The 22780-nt window shown below is 40.6% G+C and overlaps 3 protein-coding genes across 6 annotated transcripts; 1 reads left to right on the top strand and 2 right to left on the bottom strand.

Annotated features, from left to right (window-relative positions):
- Positions 1–4: 4 nt before the first annotated feature.
- On the bottom strand, positions 5–11179 carry fam149b1 (family with sequence similarity 149 member B1). 3 transcript variants are annotated; one of them, XM_071480298.1, is made up of 17 exons: positions 11097–11179; positions 10626–10740; positions 9365–9481; positions 8643–8787; positions 7829–7977; positions 7513–7656; positions 6552–6713; positions 6247–6428; positions 5995–6137; positions 5092–5160; positions 4393–4505; positions 3841–4065; positions 2573–2696; positions 2233–2358; positions 1995–2076; positions 1241–1378; positions 831–1065 (listed from the first exon to the last, which is right to left on the bottom strand). In XM_071480298.1, the coding sequence occupies exons 2-17, from the start codon at positions 10670–10672 to the stop codon at positions 983–985; spliced, it is 2049 nt and encodes a 682-aa protein (XP_071336399.1). In that variant the 5' UTR covers positions 10673–10740; positions 11097–11179; the 3' UTR covers positions 831–982. The 3 variants fall into 3 exon arrangements, with proteins under 3 accessions (XP_071336398.1, XP_071336400.1, XP_071336399.1); XM_071480297.1 differs by having other exon boundaries at positions 5–1065; positions 10626–11140; XM_071480299.1 differs by lacking the exon at positions 5092–5160 and having other exon boundaries at positions 473–1065; positions 10626–11122.
- A 319-nt stretch (positions 11180–11498) lies between these two features.
- ecd (ecdysoneless homolog (Drosophila)) lies at positions 11499–17153 on the top strand. Of its 2 annotated transcripts, XM_071480301.1 has the most exons (14): positions 11506–11536; positions 11634–11867; positions 11973–12090; positions 12238–12325; positions 12677–12855; positions 13321–13513; positions 13736–13864; positions 13995–14120; positions 14248–14333; positions 14416–14519; positions 15073–15331; positions 15511–15578; positions 15673–15902; positions 16094–16475. In XM_071480301.1, the coding sequence occupies exons 2-14, from the start codon at positions 11663–11665 to the stop codon at positions 16328–16330; spliced, it is 2022 nt and encodes a 673-aa protein (XP_071336402.1). In that variant the 5' UTR covers positions 11506–11536; positions 11634–11662; the 3' UTR covers positions 16331–16475. The 2 variants fall into 2 exon arrangements, with proteins under 2 accessions (XP_071336401.1, XP_071336402.1); XM_071480300.1 differs by having other exon boundaries at positions 11499–11867; positions 16094–17153.
- Positions 17154–17155: 2 nt separating this feature from the next.
- Positions 17156–21905, bottom strand: LOC139622747 (uncharacterized). The gene is made up of 4 exons (XM_071480302.1): positions 21676–21905; positions 20764–20965; positions 18695–18995; positions 17156–18602 (listed from the first exon to the last, which is right to left on the bottom strand). Exons 1-4 carry the CDS (start codon positions 21705–21707, stop codon positions 18169–18171), a joined length of 969 nt encoding a protein of 322 aa, XP_071336403.1. The 5' UTR covers positions 21708–21905; the 3' UTR covers positions 17156–18168.
- Positions 21906–22780: the final 875 nt, after the last annotated feature.

The raw sequence follows: 22780 nt of genomic DNA, 5'->3' as shown, positions 1-22780 counted from the left end.
AAACTTTGATTTTTTTTTTCTTTTTTTTTTTTTCAAGCTTTGTCACCTTTGTAGCATGGCTGTCAGATATATTATTTTAATAATAATGAATAAAGGGAAAACTACCCTTTGTGCAGTAACCCTGATGTTACCTGTCAAAGCAGCCCCACTTGGCTTTACTCAGGTAATAAAGATACATTTACATCAAACAATGTTCTGTACAGACATGAGGAATGAATTCCCTTAGTTATTTACAAACTGTTTCCTGTAACTGCCCCTTGTATTCCTACATTATCTTGAGTTGTAGTATCAAAAATGTGGGCTGCAGAGATGTTTACCAGTGCTTATATACATCCACCACATTCCCTCTTCTGATTTATGATTTGAACTGAGCTTTTATAGAGAGAGAAAGGCAACCAAAAACTTTTCAAGGTGGCCTCTCTTGCTCTCTTCCCTGTGTGCAAGATATGCAATTTAAGAGGCTCTGGGTCAATTTCTTTTTTTTCCTTTGTTTTTACACAGGGTGGTTGAAAATTGTGTTCTTACAAAAGATACAGTACCAAACTCTCTGATGTAGCATCAGAGAGGAAAAAAGTGCTTTTTATCCTCTCTATCCCTGTTTGAATGGATGTGTTATTCCCTGCATAGTCATTTACCAGTACAACACACCGCAGAGGATAATATACAGTACATTCACATATAAATAGATATATACACAATCAGATCATACATACATTGTACAAATATCCACACATACAGCTCATGCTGTACATGAAGATGGAGTTACTGTTGATAATTATTTGTGTTTGGCAGCCACATAAGCTGATTTCTGAAATACAAAAATAGGCCTCTAACAAAAACTTCACAAAGCAGCATACTATGACAAAAATATGCTACTTGAGTAAGACAAAAAATGTTTAGTGGGCACAGATGCTGCAGAGAGTTGCACTTTGTTGTGCTGTATAAAGATACATGGCTGGAGGGCCTGGAGCTTGGGGGCAAACTACAAGCCGGGTCTGCTGGCTCGGGATGAGATGCCTCCCCGGGTGTAGGACCGAGGTGGGACTGACACAGGCACCTGTGGAGCTACAGGAAAGAGAAGGGATTAAAAAAATGCCTCACATTATTGAACGTCCTGACCTTACAACATTTTTTCAGTAGGTGAATCTTACCTGAAGCCAGCTGCTGCAACCTCTCACATTCATAGTTTATCTGAGGCCTAAGTCTGGAAGAATTTCATAGGCCACTTTAATCTACTGACCTGGGACAGGGGCTTGTGGGTCTGGCTCCTCTTCGTCTTTGATGGGCAAGTTCCCCAAGGGGTGGTGGGAAAATGAGTCCAAGAAAGATGAGCTGCTGATGCCAAGACTGACGCCGGTCACACCGATTCCAAGAGAGTCTGGTGGAATGAATACATCAATAAATACATATGTGATTAGGCAATGCACTACAAAATCCCTCTCACACAGACACTGGGTATATACAGTACAAGCACAGGCGAAAAGTAAAGTAACACATCACAGGCAGATAAAAATCAGGGGTCTCGGTAAACAGTATCAGTGATTTGGTCAAATAGAAGTTAAAATTTAATTTAAGAATATATCCACATATTGAGTCAGCTATAATATTGTGACTAAGCATAAGGGAAAACTATTTTAGTTAGCAAATGAGCCGAGAAGTTGAGACAGTTATCTAAAATTACAGAAATGGATGAACAGTCAAAATAGATATCACTAAAAGTAACAGATGAACAGTTGAAATAAGTTAAAATTAATGGATACATTTTAAATATTTAGATAAAAGTAATGTCTGAATAAATATCTGACATACATACATTAACTGAAAGAGCTATTAGCAATGGAAAAGCAGTTGAGGGTTGGTCCAAGTGATTTTATCACAATTTAACTAAACTTAACTAAATCAATGTATGTCTGATAAAAAAAAAAGGTTGGGAACCACTGCAATATATATGACAGCAGCATTTCTTATTCAACTATTCAAGTTTAATTTCTGACCTGTGCCCACAGAGGCTCTGCCTGGCCGCCCCTGCCCAATGTTGTCCAATATTGTGAAAGAACGACGGTACGGAGTGTCCGACTGAAAAGAAAGCCCAGGGTCAAACATCCTGTCAGATCAATCGTACAATTCATAACATTAACCACACCACCTGAAGACTTGGAATTATACAAAACCTGCTGATAAAGACCTAAACCTGATCATTGGAAAAACAAAAGTAATATGACAGTTTCTTACCCTGTATGTGTGAGTGGTGTTGGGCCGAGAGAAGACATCCAATAGGTGGTGACGATCCCTTGGTAGCGAACTGCCAGCTTCGTCATTTATAGCACTGTGGGCACGACTGGATGGGCCTTTCTGACGCTGGATAGATGGAGAAAATGGACAAACACACAGGTTTTATACAATTGGTCACAGGGGATTTACTACATTTCAGAAATTGACCAATACATAAATAAATACGACTGTACAATTGCTTTTTACATTTTGGGATTACTGGTAGATCTATTTAGAAAGTCTTCATTTAACTGTAATGAGTCTTCATTTTCAATACAGTTGTGTTTCAGTGGTGTTATACCTGTGCAGGTTTGGACTGCTGCCCTGAGTGAGACGAATCTGGGTCCCCAGTGCTGATTGGAGGAAGGAGTGTGTTTCTGCTCAGAGGCAACAGCGGAGACGTCAGGCGGTCACTGGCTGTGGGTCTGTGGAAGATGACACAAAAAAATAAAGTAAACAAAAATGAGTACAGAGAGATTTCTACGCCGCACCTACTGTATGTTGCTAACATATACTTATTTCTGAGGAGAAATAAATTGTGGGAGGTCAGTGAAAATTCACAGCTTGAATGTAAGGATGAAAATCAAACTTAGAATTGTACTTGATTCAATACTTTTAGACAATAAAAAACAGAAATGATTTGTTGATAATTGTTAGTTTTTTCACCACAACGCTATAAAGGGTTAAAAGTTAACTTGCCTCAGACTGAATTTGATGGCTGGGGCACAAAAGTCACAACATGGTGATATTGCAAAAATATTATAATCTTATTTTCATTCCTTATTTGTTGAAGATAAAATAATGAATTATTTTTAAGGATTAGTTTGAAAGCCTCATATCCATTAGGTAAATATGATGTTAGAGAAAGGATATGGTTAGCTTAGCTTGGCATAAAGACTTAACACAAGATGAGACAGCTAGCCTGACCCTGTCCAAAGGTTAAAAAAAACAACAACAAAAAACCACCTACCAGAACCTCTAAAGCTCACTTATTATCATGTTATATCTAATTTGTTTGAACCATACAAAAAATGAGCAATAAAAACAGTAAGTTGTAGTTATACAGCATGGTATGTGCCTGACTAGTTCCTTGTGAGGTACAGAGAATCTGTGAAGTTGTGTTTCTGCTGGTTGTGACAGTGGTGACGGTAAAAGTAAAAATAAAACCACAAGTGATTTTACCCTTCAGTCTTCAATTTTCTCATTTAACTGTCGGCAAGGAAGTGAATAAGCATATTTCCTAAACTGTCACACTGTACCTTTAAAAAATATCATACCATTAGATATCAAGATACAGTAGCTACTAAATTTTACAGAAAAATTGACTTTACACAATTCTTTTGCTCGCGGTTCATGACAAGTTCATCTGTTAGGTTGGTATGGCAAATGAAACTTCTGTCACATCCCGCCCTCATTATTCTACCACACAGAGCCATGAGGCACAAGTTGAAAGGGAGTCTGTTTTCAAAGTAATCTCTTTCTGCCTCTGCACAAGGAGGGAGGAGGGAGTAAAAAATAAGATAGGAGTTTGGATGGAGTTGGCCGTGCTCCCGTGATGCTTAAACTCACAGACGTGTCCCGCGGATGACCTCATCCATGGATCCCGCTGTGCTGGACTGACTCAGGCTGGGAACCAGTGGCAGGAGAGTCCGAGGAGGAGGGTTTCTGCGTCGAGCTGACTGTGCCGGACGGGACAGCGAGGAAGAGCTCTGCTCCAGGGTTCGGCGAGGGCGAGGTTTGTTGGAGGGAGCCACGCTGGAGCCTGGTCTGTGGGATGCCCGCTCCTCTGGCTCCCTGTGTAGGAGAGAGAGTGGAACACAATTGATGAATGGTTCATTTCCACCTGCTGCCAACTGGCTGTGTGCTCTGCCAAACAAGGTGTTAAAATCTGGGACAAAAACGTTGCATGAGTCCATTTCATTTTAGAAAATGCAATGTGTTTACCTGTAAATGGAAAACAAGAACTACCAGACATCATCGCCTTTTTTCCTTCCCATTCAAAGATCCAAATCACATATTAGGAATATTGAAATGTGTGGTGGATGTGTCATTGTTTCTGCTTTCATTGTTTTCATTTTGGCATCAGTGCTCATTGGTTACAAGAGTAAAATGTGTCCATACTGGTTTCTATCCAGCACACCCAGGTTCCTCTGCTGCAGGGGGATGCTGTGGATCACGATGAGGTCGTTCAGGTTGTGCTGGGTCGCCACTGCTCCAACTGGGACCCTTCCAGCCTGGGGAATGGTATGAGATGAGGGGGAGAAAGTAGTGAGACAGAAGGAAGATGGGGGAGGGTAAAGGAGAGGGAGGAAAGGTAACAGATGCAAAAACACAGGAATGATTATGGGGTCAAGGACAGAGAGAGGCAAGGCTCAATATAAAAAAGGCAGGTTACATAAAAATAGTTTACTGTATCTTATGGGGGCCAGTGGCCATATGGTTAGATATTTCCATATGTACAATACAGTATAATCTCCAAGAAATGGTTATTTATCATGCAGTGTTGTCAGTAGGACCCCATATCTGCTATACCACCGACCAAAACTAACAGTCACAACACTTAAAATGTATCAAAAGCAATAACTAGCGAAACAAAGCATTCCAACATTCTCATTGTGAAAGAAAAGGAAGATCTAAAGAACCAAAGTAGTTCATGTTGAAAACAAGTTGCAGTTAATTAAAAGGATAGACGCTGGTGATGCTTTTGTGTTAATCAACAGGCACAAGCACACGTACTCTAGAGATAAAGAGGATGAGCCGCTGTGGATGGCATGCACACAACATACCACCATTTTGGCTCTAAGTGAGTGAGTTACATACAGTGGACGGCCTTTTCTGCTTTTTGGATTTCCGCCTGGACTTGTGCTTTGAGCCCCTTGACTTTGTGTTCTTTAAGGGGAAAAAGGCATGACCAAAGGAAGAGTGGATATAGAAAAAGGGAAGGAAAAAGGTAAAGAAAATAAAGGGAGATTAAGACAGAAATAAAAACAAACAGACAGAACAAAAAATGAATGAACAAAAGGAAAGAAAGGAAAACTGACAAAAGAAACAAAAGGTACACAGAACATATTGGCAAGATGAAGGGCGGAGAGTAAAGAGGGAAGGAAAGAAAACAGTGATACAAGTTAATGAACCTGAAGCACTGAAAGGCTGAAAGAGCAACAGGCAGGAGTGAAACACAGGTGACAATCAGGTGTGGACTGTGGAACACAAACATGTGGCTCTAAAGTCTGCAAAGACCTCACAGCTAGGGATGCTGAGCAAATCCCATTTATTCTTCTCAGGCCTAAAATGATTCACCTTGAAGGTCAATTACAGTAAGACATCTCTTCTACTACAAACAGCTTTAAAATCGGGATGGCTCCAACCTGAAGACAATTGTTTTTTTGTTTTTGCACTGGTACTGTTTTTAACTGTACCAGTTTAGTGTTATATTCTATTTTTTTTAGAGTTGTCATAATTTTCTTTTCATGTTATATATTGAAGCCATTATTAAAGTGAAGGTAAAATGCAAACGTTTCCTTAAAATGGGCTGTTATATATAAAAGGTCACGATTATCATCATTATTGAATACGTTTCATCGCACCTGTAAAAGCCAAAATAGACTCATTTTTGAATTGACCTCCTGAACTGCAGACAGTGATGATAGTGAAATAGGGCTCTCAGTCTACTCCCCCAGACACACCCTGATGCCTCTCATCCCCCCACCTCAGACCACTGACCTGGAACTGCAAGCCAGCTGTGAGCGGGGGCACCCTGCTCTGGCCAAGTTTAGGCAGCATCATGGGCAATGTAGAGAGCAGCATGAAGGGATTCTGGGAGTCTTGCTGCACAGGGCTCAAGTTTCCAGAAATCTTTTCATCATCTGTCAGTCACACATGTAAAATCACATCCAAATACTGTGCATAAGAATGGATATTGGTTTGGATGTACTGTAGGTCTAATGCATGCAAAATAGTAAAATTCAGCTCTACTTGAGGTGCAGCATTCCCAGTGGCGTTGAACTAGCTCTTTCATCCAGCCAACCAGCTGCCGCCACACATCATCGAACAGCAGGTCAAGAACAGCTTGGCGGCGACAGCGGTATGGTGAGACAGGGGGCAGAGAGTGATGTCTCCGACCCGACTCTGGACAGTCCTGCTCCCACTCGTCTTCCCTGACAGATATAGTAAATCATTATAACCAAACTGACCCGCACGTGGACCAAAGCTGCTGTTTATATTTAGTTTCTGGGAAAAAAAAACAACACTGTGTAGCATGAAGAAAGCGATTAACTTACAAGTCCCTGCTATCAAAAGCCAGGTATTCCTCCATTAGACCCTCAATTTCAATCACCCTTGGCTTTAAATTAGTGCTTGACCCACTGGAGATGCCAAGAGGCCCATCCAGCTCTGCTGAGGAGGACCTGATCAACGCTGCTCTCCTGCCCTGCACATTCAGGCTTTTTGCCCAGACAAAAAAAAACAAAACACAAAGTTAAGCATCTTACTAAAAGTCACAAGCCCACACATGCTGTATATTTTAAATAAATAATAAATTAACTGTAATCCACCTGACAACTACAGGCTGAGATACAGAAGGAAAATCCTGGTTCAAACTTTTACGGCATACACATGTGCATAGACAAGCTCACACCAACACAACGCATAGTGGCATGAACAAAGTGGCAGACACATTCGACTTTTCTTCTCTGTTAACTTCACCACGCTATCTCAATTTTGAGTGGTCATACTGTGGCAATGCCTTGTTACAACCAGTCTACCATTAAAAATGGCAGTCCTAGAAACTATTTATCTCAGCTAACCAACATGACTTTGTCCCACAAACTTAATTAACAAGTCAGAGAATCTAGGTCACAAAACCACAGTCGGCCAGGACTCTTCTATAATTGATGCACCAACACCAGACATCTAGACAGGCAGCCAATAGCCACTTAAGATAGTGAGGCATAATATTTCTTACAAATTTTTTTAAATAATAAAGCAACATGCTTTAGCTCTTATAGACTACAGTTTCAAACATAAACTCTCTCTGGGCAGAATGTTTTCAAGCAATGACTGATTAATATTTAGATATCTAACATCAGTATAGAGAATGAGGATATTATCACCAAATGCATTAGTTTCACACGCAACCACTTTATATTTTCAACCTAGCCTCAATTATGTAGTACTATAGGTTTTAAAAATTAAGGTAAATGTACCTCGAACCTTACATCACTCAATGCAGTTAAGACTTACTCCGTGCCACCTCTGTCTTTCTCCTGGGACTTCACACTGCTCTCTTTGCCTGCTGATGGGCTGCTGGCAGAGCTGCCTTTCCCTGAAGTAGAGTACCACTGGAAGCCCTCATCACTGGGATACACCAGCTGAGTTCCCAGGATCCTTAGTGACACACATACAATGAATAAATAAGTTAAATAATTATGTTTTTGTTCAGAGTGGAATGTTTTTTTTCAGGTAAGTCTCCACATTGAGCTTTGATCTTTGATCACACCTTTGCCCAGTTTAACTACAAGGTCAACTAAAGGTTGGTAAGAAACGCTGGATATCATACCGAAGATGTGGGAAACGTGTGGCCCACTGCTGGCATTCATCCTGCAGCCCCTGGAGTATCCCGCCCCCGCTGCCTCTCCCCTCATACAGCTCTTTGTCGATCTCCTCAAACATGTGCTGCACCTGTCGTGACGCTGCCTTGTCGAATTCCTGTGGGACAGAAGAACAGAGAGACAGAAACACAGGAGGGAAAGCTAGTCATTCCTCTGTTCTCATACACCAGCTCTGTGATTGAAAGCTGCTGCTGTTCATCAGTTACTGGCAACGTGCCACCAGTACTTTTAAAAAAAGTATTCCTTTTTGTAAAATCTCACAGCAAGCTTCAACATGCGTAATAATTAGCTCCTTCAGCCCCCTGGATTTTGTTTAGAGACATAAAGAGAGGAGTTAGGAGTGAGTTAGTTTGTGTAACAGAATTTTTTTTTCCTAAGAAGCAGCTTGAGGACAACAAACTAAATAAATCATTGAGTCCTGGAAAAGTTTTGTAGGACCAGCTGAAGCTAGAAAGCACAGCAGAAGAACAAAACAATACCCAGTGGAATCAGTGCATACACAAAGAAGTAGCAGACAATTAAGACATCTAATATATGATACAATGATTGGTTGTGCATCGTTCTATGGTTTACCACTGGCTTGCCAACTAAATCAAAATCTGACATCAAACCGTACATGAAAGTATGTTTGTGGGGTCTTTTCATTTTTGCAAGAGAATAACAAAGAGGATGGAAAAATTCTGGAGGACAAAACAATGTCAGACAGAGCCAGGCTAGCATCATAACTTCACATTAAGATTGTTTTCTCAGGAGCAGACTTACATCGTAGCCCCAGGAGAAAACAGAGCTCCTCTCTGTGGATATGCCAGTGCCTGTAGAGCTATGGATACCTGACCAGGACTGGTTGGAGTCTACTGAGATGACAGTGGGACAGTCAGAGTGGCCAGAGGCAGCAGACGTCTGTGAGCTACATAGACAGAACAAAAAAGTTGGTGAGGTTCATGTACAGTTTGAAAAGTAATGTTTCAACGCGTTTTATGTCCGGTATACTGTTTCCAACACTCCCACTGCCCACATCAAATATCCCACATATCCAGTTAATTTAACAAGTATATTCAAACACCTTGACTCTCTATGTCACAATATAAACAAGGTTTCTGTAATGAAGCTGAGGAAATCTTACTGGTGGTGGTTGCTGACATAATCATGGACAAGGTTTCAAAGTGGAAAATAAAGGGCAAATGTCAGAGTAATTGAATATTCTAACAGCCTGCCTCATTATTTATTCTTTTAATTGCACATCTGAAGAAGGCAATGTGATATCAATTAATCCACAGCTTCTGGGTGTCTAGTTTCACATAGTGAGAGCCTTGAGAATCAGTTATCCACTCAAGATGGGGCAACATTACAAAACACACAGGAAAGAGTATGCGTGTACTAGTCGCAAGTAGTTTCATCTTGTCCTTACTCTGGTTTGCAAAAGTTTGTGTCCCTGCAGAACAACCCAGGCCTGTCTAGCTGTAGAACGACCAGGATTCAGTTACCTGTTGTGAGTGGAAACAGCTTCCTGGAGGTCATGGAGGTAGCGCTGTGGGGTTTGGTTATTGTCTGCTTCCTCTGGGAGAGGGTGGTGGTCAAGGCTGCTTCGAGATAACCCACGACTGCACAAGAAATACATCAAAAACATGAATCAGAAATGTGAGCGTATGATCACATTTTGGCGGACTACTGTTACAATATCATGACACAACATCATGAAAGTATGATACTAAGTTTCTTCTTACTGAAACAGCAGATTGTGAAAAAAGAGTTAAGGTCCAAATGATATAAACAATATGATGATCTTCTATAGTCTCTAGGCTTTGTTCACCTTCATTATAGTCCTTTTTGATGTATCTGTTCAAAAGACCATATTGTACATGTCATAGCCGTTTAAATACAAATAATGTATACTTCACTTTACTACTTATTATTTTCAAAAGCATGACATCATGATGACAAGGAAAGGCTATTCCTTAAAATAATACAGAGACATGGTAATTTCAAACACTAAACATGTTTTCCAGTTTTTTTCTAGAATTGCTGATATAATCATGTACATGTACTGGATCAATAAAAATATTTTTTTTACACTGTCATTTAACAGTCTGAGTTTCTACAGGGTTTACCAAGTTAAATTTAAGTCTTTTAAAGAGATACCAGGTTGTTTGCAATTAAGTTCCTATGGCCATAGTATGAAAGATATTACTGATAATCAACAAGAGCCAAATTTGGCCAAGAATAATCAACAAGTCCATGAATGTATTAACATTTTGTTAGTATTTCTGAGCAGTATATGACAATAATTCCTGATAATATGATTCATAAACCATTAAACACGACCTGAGCCTGGATAAGCAGCAGAAACTGGATGGATGAATGGATGGAGTCATTTACCAATTATGAAATAACTAATTAGTCAACAATAAACTAATTAAAGTCCACATATAAATGTTACATCAGAGATCATGTCAGAGGTCTGGAACAATAATGCTAGAATTTTCCGGCCTTTTTCTTTTTTTTCGTGAGTTAGAAACAAAAACATGTTATAGCTAACATTACTACTCATGATTGCCTGGAAATTTTTTTTTATATTTTGTAAATTACAAAAACATCGAAGGCCTTTAGGGAAAACTTACCCACTTTACCCAGTGTAGAATAACAGTATTCAGCGTGTGACAGCTAGAGGAAAAGCTCGATGCTAAGCTGGTACAGTAGGAAATCCATCTTACTGGAAATGGGTAATCTTTCACATTTGGTACTCACATCTCAAGTTTGTGCGATACTGGTCTTCTGTTGTATCGTGAAATCATCCTCCTTTGTCTTGGTTTTATAGGCTCAAGCCCTCGTCTCTCATTCTTGCCTCCGCTTCCAGGACTCGCTGGGAACAGTTTTGAAGGAGGGTTGACATTTCCTCTAGTCCGCAGATAAATACACTTAGTGCAAGAAAGCTGGACAGAGCTCTGGCTACAGATGCTAACGTTGTTTATTAAACTGTCTACGCTAATGTTAGAAGGAGGCTGCGTCTAAAAACACGCTACCTAACGTTACATGGGCGGACAGATAAAACGTCAAAAAGGCACGAACAGCATTGTATAACTCCTTAAAACACATTTGCACGTAGTTAAATCTTGCTACACCAAATTGGCATCTTGTGTGGTGGTGCAGCAGTGTCCTGTCGATTAGGTTTTTTTTCTTAAATGAGTGTATAACGTTAGTGCGGCAAGCTACCGTCACCTCAGAGGATTTTCTTTGCTAATATTAGCACCGCCGACAACAATAACTCGGCTGTCATGGATACGCAGCTTCGTTCTCCCGTTGTCTCACGGGAAATAGATTTCGGACCACCCCAAAATAGCCGTTACAGCATTAGCTATTTTACAACAACTCCCAGAACTCTTTGCGACAACGTGATTGCGTTTCTGAAATGTTTCCGTTTGTCGTTTGTGGACTGAATTCAAAGTAAGCATTGTGTAGTAAATTATTAGATTTGTATTAAATTCATTAGTGATATATATTTTATTTTGGATGTGAATTTGCTGTTATATTGGTTGTTTTATCTGAACAGTGAAAATTGGCTAATATAAAGCGTAGGAACTCTTATTTGTTGCATGATTCGGGTAGTCGAGTAGAATTTGCAGTCGGACCTAAATAGTGACAGATGGCGTGATAGCAACGTACGTAGAAATGAGGGAAGTTTCGTAATTTCTCGCATTGACATAGCATAAAATTTAAAAACAAGACAAGGTAAGGCTGACTTGACACTATCATCAGACTCTCTAGGAGTAAGTCCTTTCACTGCAATGGACGCCCTGCAGAGGAGAGTGATTCAGGAGGACATGGTCCAGTACAAACTCTTCTTGATCCAGCCAGAGGGTTCATCATCACAGCAAACTGAGGAGCATCTCTCACAACTTGCAGAGGAGATTTTGGCAAAGTTTGCCCCGCTCTTGATCCAATACATCTGGCAGCATCAGTCATTCAACCTCAAATATCAACCTGAGAAAGGTATAGTCTTGTCAACACCCCAGAGATTCATTAATTTAAATAGTGGTGCATTTATTGGTAATGTTACCCACACTAAAGACTGATATGTGTTCTTTTTATTAACAGGAGGTGTCCCTGCTCACATTGGAGGTAGCACTCAGTTTGGGGACAATGTGGAGGATGAGTGGTTTATTGTTTACCTCCTGCAGCAAATGACAGAGGCCTTCCCTGAGCTCGCAGCCAGGTGAGATAGAAAGTGCTCTGAGTTTATATTATTTAAACATAAAAAAAAGAAAAAATTGATTACCATTTTACAGTACTTAAATGTGGGTTCCTTTTAGTGGTTTTTCAGTCGTGTGCTTCTCTCTGTCTTTCATGTTCGTGTGTGCAGAGTTGAGGACAATGATGGGGAGTTTCTTCTGATTGAAGTAGCAGATTATCTTCCCAAGTGGCTGAATCCAGACACCAGTGAACTCAGGGTGAGATTTGATTGATGCGTTTGTTTAAAGGACCATACTGGAGGGTTTGCATGTGTTAGCCCTTTAAATTCAAATCACATAATACTTCAGTTTACTGCAGACTGTTTCCCAAAGCATACCATGAATTCATAGAATGATATCCCACCTTCCAGGCAGCTTTTGGTTTCAGTTCATTTGAGTAAATTATTGTTTTTATATGTGCTTGACTGGTAATCACTCTTCTACCATCATACAGTAGCCATCAGTGCTGGTAGTATGACTAAACTACTGGTATAACTCTTTTGAAGATCTTCCTCTTGACATCACCTGTGTTTACTGTAAGTAAATAGCTTTACTCAATCTGTTTTGCAGGTCTTCCTCTATAAGGGAGAACTGCATATCCTGCCCTGCCCCTCCAAATCCAGTCCAGTGGGCATCTCAAAGGATGTGGTACCCAGTGTGGAACAAGCCCTCACACTCCTCTCCACCCACCCAGATGCCTGTCGGGCAAATTCTAAGATTTGTTCAGCCCTGAAGAAACGACTGGAGGGGTTAGAGAACGTTTTTTAATTTTTAAAAAGTCTACTTTTGATACACAAATCTGTAGCAAATTCAATGTCGTTCACAAGTTTATTTGCTTTCCACTAGGGATGCTAATTAATAGATCATATCAACTAGAAAATTGAAAAGTATAGTCATTCAGATTTCTGTGCAGCCTGCTGTAAGGAGAAGTCACATCAGCTGCTTGTGGTCACATTAGCTCTGTATTTTTACACTTAGATGGAAAAAGGCAAAATGTCTGAATGCAGAGAGTTTGACGGTGCAGAAGCAGTGTGAGAGATCAGATTCACTACAAACTCGATAAAACACTTGCAGATGCATAAGATTATCTAATTAACAGCCTTCATGTCATAGAGAAGAGGAGGATTTGACTGTTAGAGTATCTGCATGGTGTCAGCACATACTGTGAATGTATAAAAAATTAAAAAGCACATCAATCTCTTCTTTCCATTTAGGTACCCAGAAAAGATTAAAACAGGTCTCCACCGTGCCCACTGCTTCATACCTGCAGATATTGCCAAGGTGTTGGCACAGCGACCAGACCTGGTCGCCCCTGCAGTGTCAGCTTTCTACCTGCGGGATCCAGTAGATCTGCAGGCATGTCGCAGCTTCAAGACGTTTCCGCCTGATACAAGAGTCCTTACTTTGGTAAACACACTTCAAAATTTATGATTGTAGCATTTTAGGTGAAGAGAAAGGTTGACCTCCTTTAAAGGAGGTATCTTTATTTTATTATATTGCTTCTTTAATGTGTTTATTTCATGTAATGTTTGTGCACGAAATCTCTGTTTGTGTTTTAGTTTTTCATATGTTTTTGTCTGCAAAACCTTGTTGTGAACCATAACCTGGCACTTCTGTATGTATTTCCAGGTGACATTCACCCGTTGCTTGTATGCCCAGCTGCAGCAGCAACAGTTCACCCCAGATCGGAGGAGCGGCTTCACGCTACCTCCTCGCTCTCATCCACAGTACAAAGCCCATGAGCTTGGCATGAAACTGGTGAGCCAACATTAGTGTTTCCTCCTCCTTCTAATTTGTTTTGTGGGTGAATAAAATGATGCTAAATTATGTTATTAGTTTTGTTATTGATTTAATTTCTGTCTCTGTCTGTGTGTGACCCTGCCCCCAGGCACATGGCTTTGAGATCCTGTGCTCTAAGTGCAGACTGCCGTCATCAGAGCCTGATGCCCCCATAAGTTGTAACCCTCAGTGGAAAGGCTTCATGGACAGTCTGAAAAAGAACGGCTACTTCCGGGTTAGTCAAACTGTTTGAATACTGAGGTCAAGAGTAAGTAATTGGAATATTGGGTTACACATCAAAGTACAGATTGTTGAAGTTGTAATACACTGGCAATTTTTCATTTCATTGTTGTCAAACGCAGGGAGAGCTGGAAGGTTCGGCCCGTTACAGAGAACTGACAAGATCTGCAGAAAACTTCTTCAAACAGTCTGTCACCTCAAAGTCGAGGTGAGGACTGCACTGCGTGATTATGCATGCCTGTAACATTCAATTGTGTGTATCTGAATATAGATATTGTGTGTGTTGTCAGTGCCTTGTCCCCAGGTGAGGAGGTTCTCCAGCTGCTGCACAGCTGCAGTTCCTTAAGCATGGAAGAGCTGAAGAAACAAGAGTCACAGCTCCCCCAAGAGGACAGTGAGTGAAAATGTACCTTTATCACTATGAAACACCCAGTATTTGCAGACTTGAAACATATTTGTAGAAAGTTTTCAGATTCATCCTTTTAGAGCACCTTGAATTGTCATCTTGAGTTTGTCTCAATTACAGTACAACTTGATCAAACTACTGAATAACAAATGTTTGTGTTAGCATTATCTGTACATAGAAAATGTTTGGGTTTTGGAAATGGTAGCATGGTCAATCATAACGTCTGGATGATTATTGGAGATTTTGGACCTCACAAGTAAATTACATACTTCATCCTGCTTGACCTTCACCTATGTCTAATGCTGAGTAAAGTCTTTTTGTGAAATTGTGTATAAAGTATTTGCTATAAAGTATGTATTTCAAGGTTTATATGACTTTGCTAGAAAGTAAACATTGCCTTTGTCTGTCTCTGCCATCTGGGATTTTCTGCTTCCTTCCTGTTCCTTTCAGTCTCTGTCCATTTGGTATACATCCTCCATTCTCTACCCATCTCTCTTTCAACCATTTCCCATAATTAATTTTTCTTTGTGTCTGTCTCCAGGTGACAGCTGGCTGGATATCACAGCTCAGGATTTGGAGCGTATGTTGCAGGAGAGGAGTGGGGGAAGGGCTGATGTTGGCAGCCATAACTCTAGTTCCATCAAAGAGACACAGCATGTCACGGGTGCAGAGGAGAGGAGAAAGGAGACAGAGGACGACAAGGAGGAAGAGGAGGCTGGTTACAGCCTGGTAGCAGTCAGTCAGGGGATGAAGAACTTCCTCAGCGCCATGTCGTCGCATGAGGGTGCTGAACTGCCCTGGTGAGACAGACTGATTGTAGATCTGGCCAGTAGACCTGATTCAGTTTGACAATATTCAGTCAAGGTCATCAAAGAAACATTTGGGTCAATGAATAAAATGGTTTTCCATCCAGATCTAGCAAATTTATGTAGATGTGCAGTCTTTCACTTCAGGCTTGACATTTTTCTTTATATTCCAGGAGCAGCTCATCTCAACCTTTCAGTTTTGAACCTGCATCCATGGCCAACGCACTGGACAGACTGCTGGGTATGTGGAAGCTGTGAAAGATGTGAAACGGTAAAAACAACTTGCAGAAACCTGAAACATCTTCCTCTCTGTGTCTGTCTCTTCATTTCTATAGGAAGTAAAGAAGAAGAGCTAGATTCAGACGATCTAGATGATGATGATGATGATGATTATGAAGATAATGATGATGAGGAAGAGGAGGAGGAAGAGAAAGAGAAAGCAGAGGGGTCCTCTGGTCATGTAGAGATGAACGGGACAGAAACTTTGGACAGTCTGAGAAGATACATGGACCAAATGGATCAGGAGCTGATGAGCACTAACATCGGGAAAAGCTTCAATCAAACTGTAAGTTCATGGTTGAGATTATACCTACTGTATATCACACGCTTCCCTCTGCTCAGCCTCAACCTCAAGATATTATTACATTTCAAGAAATACACACTAAAAATAAGTGAAATGTATCAGTGTGCACATGTAACACCGGGGGGGGGGGGGTTATGAAACAGTTTGTTTTACTGTATTTGTCCTTTCTGCAGAAATTCAACAAAGCAGACTTGGACAGTGGCTCCCCTCATCCCTCTGCCACAGGCAGTCTCCCAAGGGAGGGAGGGGTAGAGGACACAGAGGAGGAGATCCAGCCTCTTGATGTGGACTTCAACCTGGTCACAAACCTGCTGGAGTCCCTCAGCTGCCAGGACGGTTTGGCTGGACCGGCCTCCAACCTGCTGCAGAGCCTGGGTTTACACCTACCACCCAACTCTGATTCTTCATGACAAACAAGTAACCAATGCTTGAGGCAGTATTTGGCAGCTTTTCCTTCAGTATGAAAGGTGATAAGTAACACCCAACAAGGAGCAGCACCTAAAGCTGTCAACAGGGTGCCAAATGTGGCTTTGTTTACACTCATTCATTATGTTCAATATAAAGACACACTGAAGAGATTTCCTATTACACATTTGCAAAAGTCTTTGAAAATGTTTTGAAACCTGCATTGTTTGCTGTTTACAGTTAATATCATATGTACATTAAATACAAAAAGACAAGGAAGCTCTTATATGTGCACAAGATGAACTGAGTTTGACACATTAATTAAATATACACATAACATACCAACATAACAATAGGATTATTTATAGGATTTTACAAGATTTCTTTTCCAGATGATCGCTCTGTGTTTGGTTTGTATGAGTGAGCAAATTTTGCCCTAAACATACAACATTTCAGATTGATGTCCCTATCACTTATCTATGATGGGGTCATAATTATCGCAGTGTAAAAAGAAATGCATTTAATTTCTGTTTTGGTTGCTTTGTCCATATAGATATTCATGTCTGTGTTACCATAAATAAAAAGGTTTTTTTTTTATTTAATCATGGAAACCAGCTCTCTCTGACAGTCTTGTCTTTGAAATCCATGTTTGTGTGAGGGTACAATAAACTGACCATGAAATTTTCTATGGCAAATTCTGATGTGCCATGTTGATCAAGTTAACAGTGGATTTTAACACATGCTGCTAATGTTAAGATCAATGTATTGATGGTGGTTACAGCACTTACATTCAATTGTTAGAAACAGAATAAATATTTTTGCAAATAATCTTATTTCTGTCATTTCGGTTTATTCAGTGTATGCACATTCTCTCGACTGCACCATCACCACAGCTCAACATTATCCACCTTAATGTAATACTACAGTGCACTTATTCTTAAATTAAGACATACTAATGCTTCTGATAACTTACAAGAGACACAAAACAAACCATTTAACTCTTTCCTCATCATGAACCCTTCTCATTTGACATACCTTAGGAGTCAAATTCATTCAAGGGCAACTTCCTCTGGTTAAAAATTCATTAAGTCAAGGATCTGAGTTAAAAAAAACTTTGAACACTGTAAAAATGTAATAAAGTGGGTTCAACTGTCTGTGACCAGTACAAACAACCTGGACTTCACTGTTATCCCCTCTCATCTGACAAAAGCAGCCAGAGTCATTCAAGGACAACTTCCACAAAGCTGATTGCAAAAATAATTCAGTGAATCACAGGAGGTTAAACCTCTTAACTACTGTTTAGTAAATTATGTCACATATACACTTGTGTATAGTTATATGTAATATGTCTATATATTATCCATAATTCTCACTGTATTCATATTTTCATGAATATTCATTAGAAAAAAAGGTACTTGTTGATATTTGCTTGATACTGCAGAATCACCTTCAGCTCAACTCATATTGTCTGACCTGTGCTGCTTGCTGGTGCTTGTTTCATTGTCAAACAGCTGGTGTTTAAACTGCTGCTGTCCTATTAAGGCCATGCTCTGTCTTAAACTAATGTCCTTTACTCAACTGGAAGAGGGCAGTCTTTGTTTCGAGGGTTTGGTCTTTAGCTGTTTTGGACCCGAGTGTAAATCATTAGCTTGTTATATGTTTGTAAAATGCTACCATGGTTCCAGTCACTTAAAGTATGCTGCTTCTCTACCGCACTTTGAGTATGAGCCTCAGTAGCACGGGTCATGAGGCTGTGGAAGGGAGAAAGTCAAAAGGTAACTTGTAATTCTGCACAGAATGTAAAAAAAACAAAAAAAAAAACAGTTGTCAATGATGGTTGGTCTCACTGGTACAATCCTTTGAAATGAAACTCCAGAAGATGGAAGAATGGCTGCACCATCAGCCTTGCTGAGTAGATCAATGCAGCAGAAAGTGGTGAGACACTCAGAGCTGATATACCAACTAGGAAGTTCAAAGCTACCCCCAGCAGGAGAAGAGCAAGCAGGTATCCATGGAAGAGCAGGCTCTGCCAGTTGCCCTGACTCAACACCTGCCAAGGACTGTCCGGGTGCAGCAGCCACAGGACACCCAGCACCCAGCTCTGGCTGAGCAGTTGGGTGTAGTAGATGTCAAAAATGGAGGCCTGGGCGTCAGGGGAGTGGTGGCGCTCAGCCTCAGATACCTTAGCTAGCCAGGTCAGAGAGAGACTGTGGAGAATTAAAGCCAGAGGTGCATACATGTACTCCAGAGGTCCAATACCTGACAGACCTTTGGAGGCTGCAGAGAGAGAGAGAGGAAATTCATTAGAGGTGAATTTGTTCTGAGGTGACAAACCATCAGTTTCACCTAAATGACATCCAAAGGTTTACCTGAGATGACAATAGATGTCCCACTCAGGATGGAAATCAGAATAGAGGTGTGGGTAGATGGCGGCGATGCCAGCTTCAGGACAAAACTAAAGCCCACAGTTAACAGGGGAAGCAGAGGCAGGGTGAGGGCGAAGAGGCCGGCATACGAGCTGCTGGCTTTGGCCCACATGGCCAGCACAGCATGAATGCTGTTACAGATAGCAGGCACCAGCACCCTCTCACCCAGGGACCTGGAGTAGTGCTTCAGAGGCACCAGATCCAGGACATGCAGGAGATTTAAGACTAACAAGGAGATCAGAACCTGGAAAAGATCAGACCATATCATCATAAAGAGATTCAGGTTATATTAAGTCTCAACTCTGAAAAACAAGCTACACTTGTTGCTACAACCTATGTGGACAGTGGAAAGTGTAGACCATTAAGTATGGCAGCATCTGTATCCCTTCATGAAACAGAGATTTCTCTAGAGCCACCATTCGGAAGACGGTGACAGCAGTCCAAATCCCCACGCTGCCTGACATAACTGATGGAGTGAGTAAAGCTGTAAGCACTCAGACTGTGATTGTGAACAACTTGGGAACCACCTTGGAAGGAGCTGTCAACGCCCTGTCTGTGGCAATAGACAGAGCTGTTAATGCTCAGACTGTGGTCATAAATCGCAACGTGGGCAACATCTTGGAGAAGCTTTCAGCTTTGGAAAGGAGAAAGGATGAAGATGACCAGAATGGACAAACAGAGTAAGTTGTGTCTATTGAAATACGACTGCTCGCCCTAACCCAAACAATCATAATCTAATCTGCGTTCCGGCCCCCGCAGCACCAGCCTTGGCCAAGGCCGGTGCTGGAACAACTCCCCCACGAGATCTCTGCAGTGAGACGAAGCGACTCTCCAGGCCTATGCACACACACACATTCACGGACACCTCTTACATGTACATATGCAAGAGGTATAGGAGTATAGTTTGGGTTTATTTCTTTTTTTTTCTCCTCTCCTCTCCACATGTCCCCCCCCCCCACCCCCCTTTTCGCTACAGTCATCCTGTTGTGTTATGTGTTGACGGGGTGATTGTTGTAATTTCGCTGCAATTGTACTTGTATTGTTACAGTGACAATAAAGCCACATCCGACCATCCGACCATCCAAACTTTATACAAAAAGTTTTTTGTTTTTTTTAATTCCTGACATAAATGGCAATGATGTCATCCAGCAATGTGCCATCTCATCTATTTCACTGAAATGATTAATCCATTAAATTGATCAAAGATTGATCAAATTGAAATTGAGCAAATCATATAAAAAATAATTGAATTAATAGATATGTATAACATTTGCTGGTTCTAGCTTCTTCTTTTGTTGGAACAAATCAAACCATAAACATTTTTCATAGTTTTACTTTATACCCACTTTAAATGTATGTTAACACTCGGGGTCACTCTCTACATAACTGTCACTCACAAAGTTCAGTCATTAGCTAGTTCCATCCTTTAGACCAGGGTCACATTCACTTGTCAGTCCTTTGGTCAGCCATTTGGTTAAACATCTATTTATGCACTTGTTTATCAGCCCCAGAGCCCTTCTGTGATTCCCCAGCACCACATACCCTGTCCTTCAAACTGGCTCACATACACCACACACTGTCAGAGTTATTTAAAAGTCAGCAGCCTATGCTTCACTGAACAGGTATGACATTAACTGCAGTAATGATTGACAACAATCAAACAAGCATAAAAAAAACGTTTTAGTAGTCGTTGCTTTTTTAAATTCTGTATTTTTCAAATAAATGTGCCCACAGTGTGTGTGTGTGAGTTCTGTTAAAATATAATACTTTTGCATTACTATACTGCATGTGTATAAAGTTTCCCTACGTGTTGGGTGTTAAATGTAATTGCAGCATAAGCAAATTCCCTGCAGTCAGGGCACAGAGCACTCTGGGTAAACAAAATAGCAGGCAAGCCATAGTGTTCACTGTTGTCACACTTGCTGGTGAAAAGCAAGGCATTGCAATTTGATTGCTTGATTCTGATCCAACAGTAAAACATCCATAGAAACAAGCCAAGCACAAGCACCAACCTGGGCAAAGCAGAGAGCCACAGCATATGGGTAATGGTACTGAGGGATGAAGATGCCAGCCACGAAGTTTCGGAGTTTATCAGCCAGGCCATATATCACCACGACTGCCAGGCAGAGGGTAGGAACCAGGGGCTTCGGTGCATGATTAGGTGAAAGACTCTTCACCGCTGAGATACACCATCCTCTCCTCCACCTCCCTGAACTGCTCACAGTTTAAGAGTAGAGTTTGTATCTAAGTAATAAAATACATACTTACCAGGGCGGGAAATTGAGAGGAGAACTTCTAAACCATCTAGCCAATATTTGCTGTAATAAATCTAACAGCAATATACTGTATACTGTGCTCCAGCAATTAAATAGCACCATTATGGAAATGACCTGTTTCTTATTGTTTCCTTGTTCTTACTTTATTCAGTTTAATTAATGAGTGTCTGTTATTGACAAGCTGCCATATTTCTCATGCTGAACTAAACCCAGTTAATTATGAATCTGAAAATTTAGGATATTATTTTTAAAAATCAGAAATGAGAATATTGGACGTTTTTATTGAATTTTACACGAGGTGTAGACTTATTCTAATTCTTATATTGTCAAATTGAAGATATTATTTTTTTAAATTAAGCTGAAGACATTTTTAGAAACTACACAACAGTAGCCTATTTAAAAGCTGCATATGAGGATCACTCACTTATTCTTATTGTTATTCTTATATACATTCTCGGGATAATAACTGCAGGAATGCCATATGGCATAGGTCTATATATCATTAGGTTAACTAGTGGTAAAACTACATTCAGCTTAAAAAACAAATATAGCTATTTACTGACAAAAACAATAACATATTTAAATAGGCTTAATATACAGTATGCAACCCTTTTTTGGACAGAAGCAAGAAACATACATTTCACTCACCGTCTGGAATTCCTCATGAAGCCATATTTCATCTTCAAAGTCCAATTATTCCCTTCGAGTGCCTGCAAACACCATTCATTCCTACAACTACTAATAATAGTATATTAAGGTTAAAATAAGATTAATAATTCACCTTCTTAACAAACGTCCCTCTCCCTACAGTTCTGCCGAATGCGCCACTGTCCACCTCCTGTCTGTGCTGCAGCCAGTCACCTCATTTTTTTCTCACTGGACTTTGGTCTTGGTCTGTTTGTCTTCCAATAATTAAAGAATCGATCTAGGTAGACAGTTAGTAAATGTGACTTTCTCCAGAGACACACAAAAATAATGCAGACATCTGTGGAATCCATTAAGATCTGTTTGCTGACACATTTTAATACACATGATGTGTGATACTGAGAGACAGTGGCATCTTTCAGCCTCATGAATGTGGTATAGTATGTGATCATGTTATATACAGTATCTAAAATTGATTTTAGATTTTTTAACTTTGTTGATATACCTTCTCCTGAGGGTTAGGGTTACAGTTAGGATGAGAAGAGAGTAAACCCTAGCTCTGTTTCTTTCCAGCTTTGACACCTGTTTGTGACATTCCTGACAGTCCCTCCCCATCTATACCTTCCCCACCCCCCTGTGTCTGGATCCCCCTAGCTGCATAGGCCATCATGGCATCATGGAGTCCATCAACCACATGGTTACATGAGTGAGGGTCTTTTTAAGTAAACAGACTCATCACACCGAGCAGGTTGAGGTCTTTGCACTCTGGAGCTCAGACAAACACAGTAGCAGCCTGAGTGCCCTGACTGATCCACAATACTATAGCAACAAGCCTGCGAGCCTCAGGGGGCTTTCAGTCACGGCTCTGTGTGTCATTCAGGCTGCTTGGACATCACAAAATACCAGCAATAAAATGGAGAATTGTGACTAATCATGTGTGTACATATTACATGTGTGCGATGTGGGGACACTGATACAGTATGTGGAAACGTGTACACTGATATGAGTGATATACATGTACATGTAGACTGAAATGTGTGTACATATCCTTCACTAACTTTTCACAAAGGGTAGACGAGGTCATTTCAGGACACTCACTCAGGAGCAC

The sequence above is a fragment of the Trachinotus anak genome, unplaced genomic scaffold, assembly GCF_046630095.1.
Source record: "Trachinotus anak isolate AG129_WGS33_773 ecotype Australia unplaced genomic scaffold, CSIRO_AGI_Tana_v1 ptg000007l, whole genome shotgun sequence".
Lineage (NCBI taxonomy): Eukaryota > Metazoa > Chordata > Actinopteri > Carangiformes > Carangidae > Trachinotus > Trachinotus anak.
The sequence above is the reverse complement of the archived record's forward strand: the minus strand, read 5'-3'. Positions and strand labels throughout refer to the sequence as shown.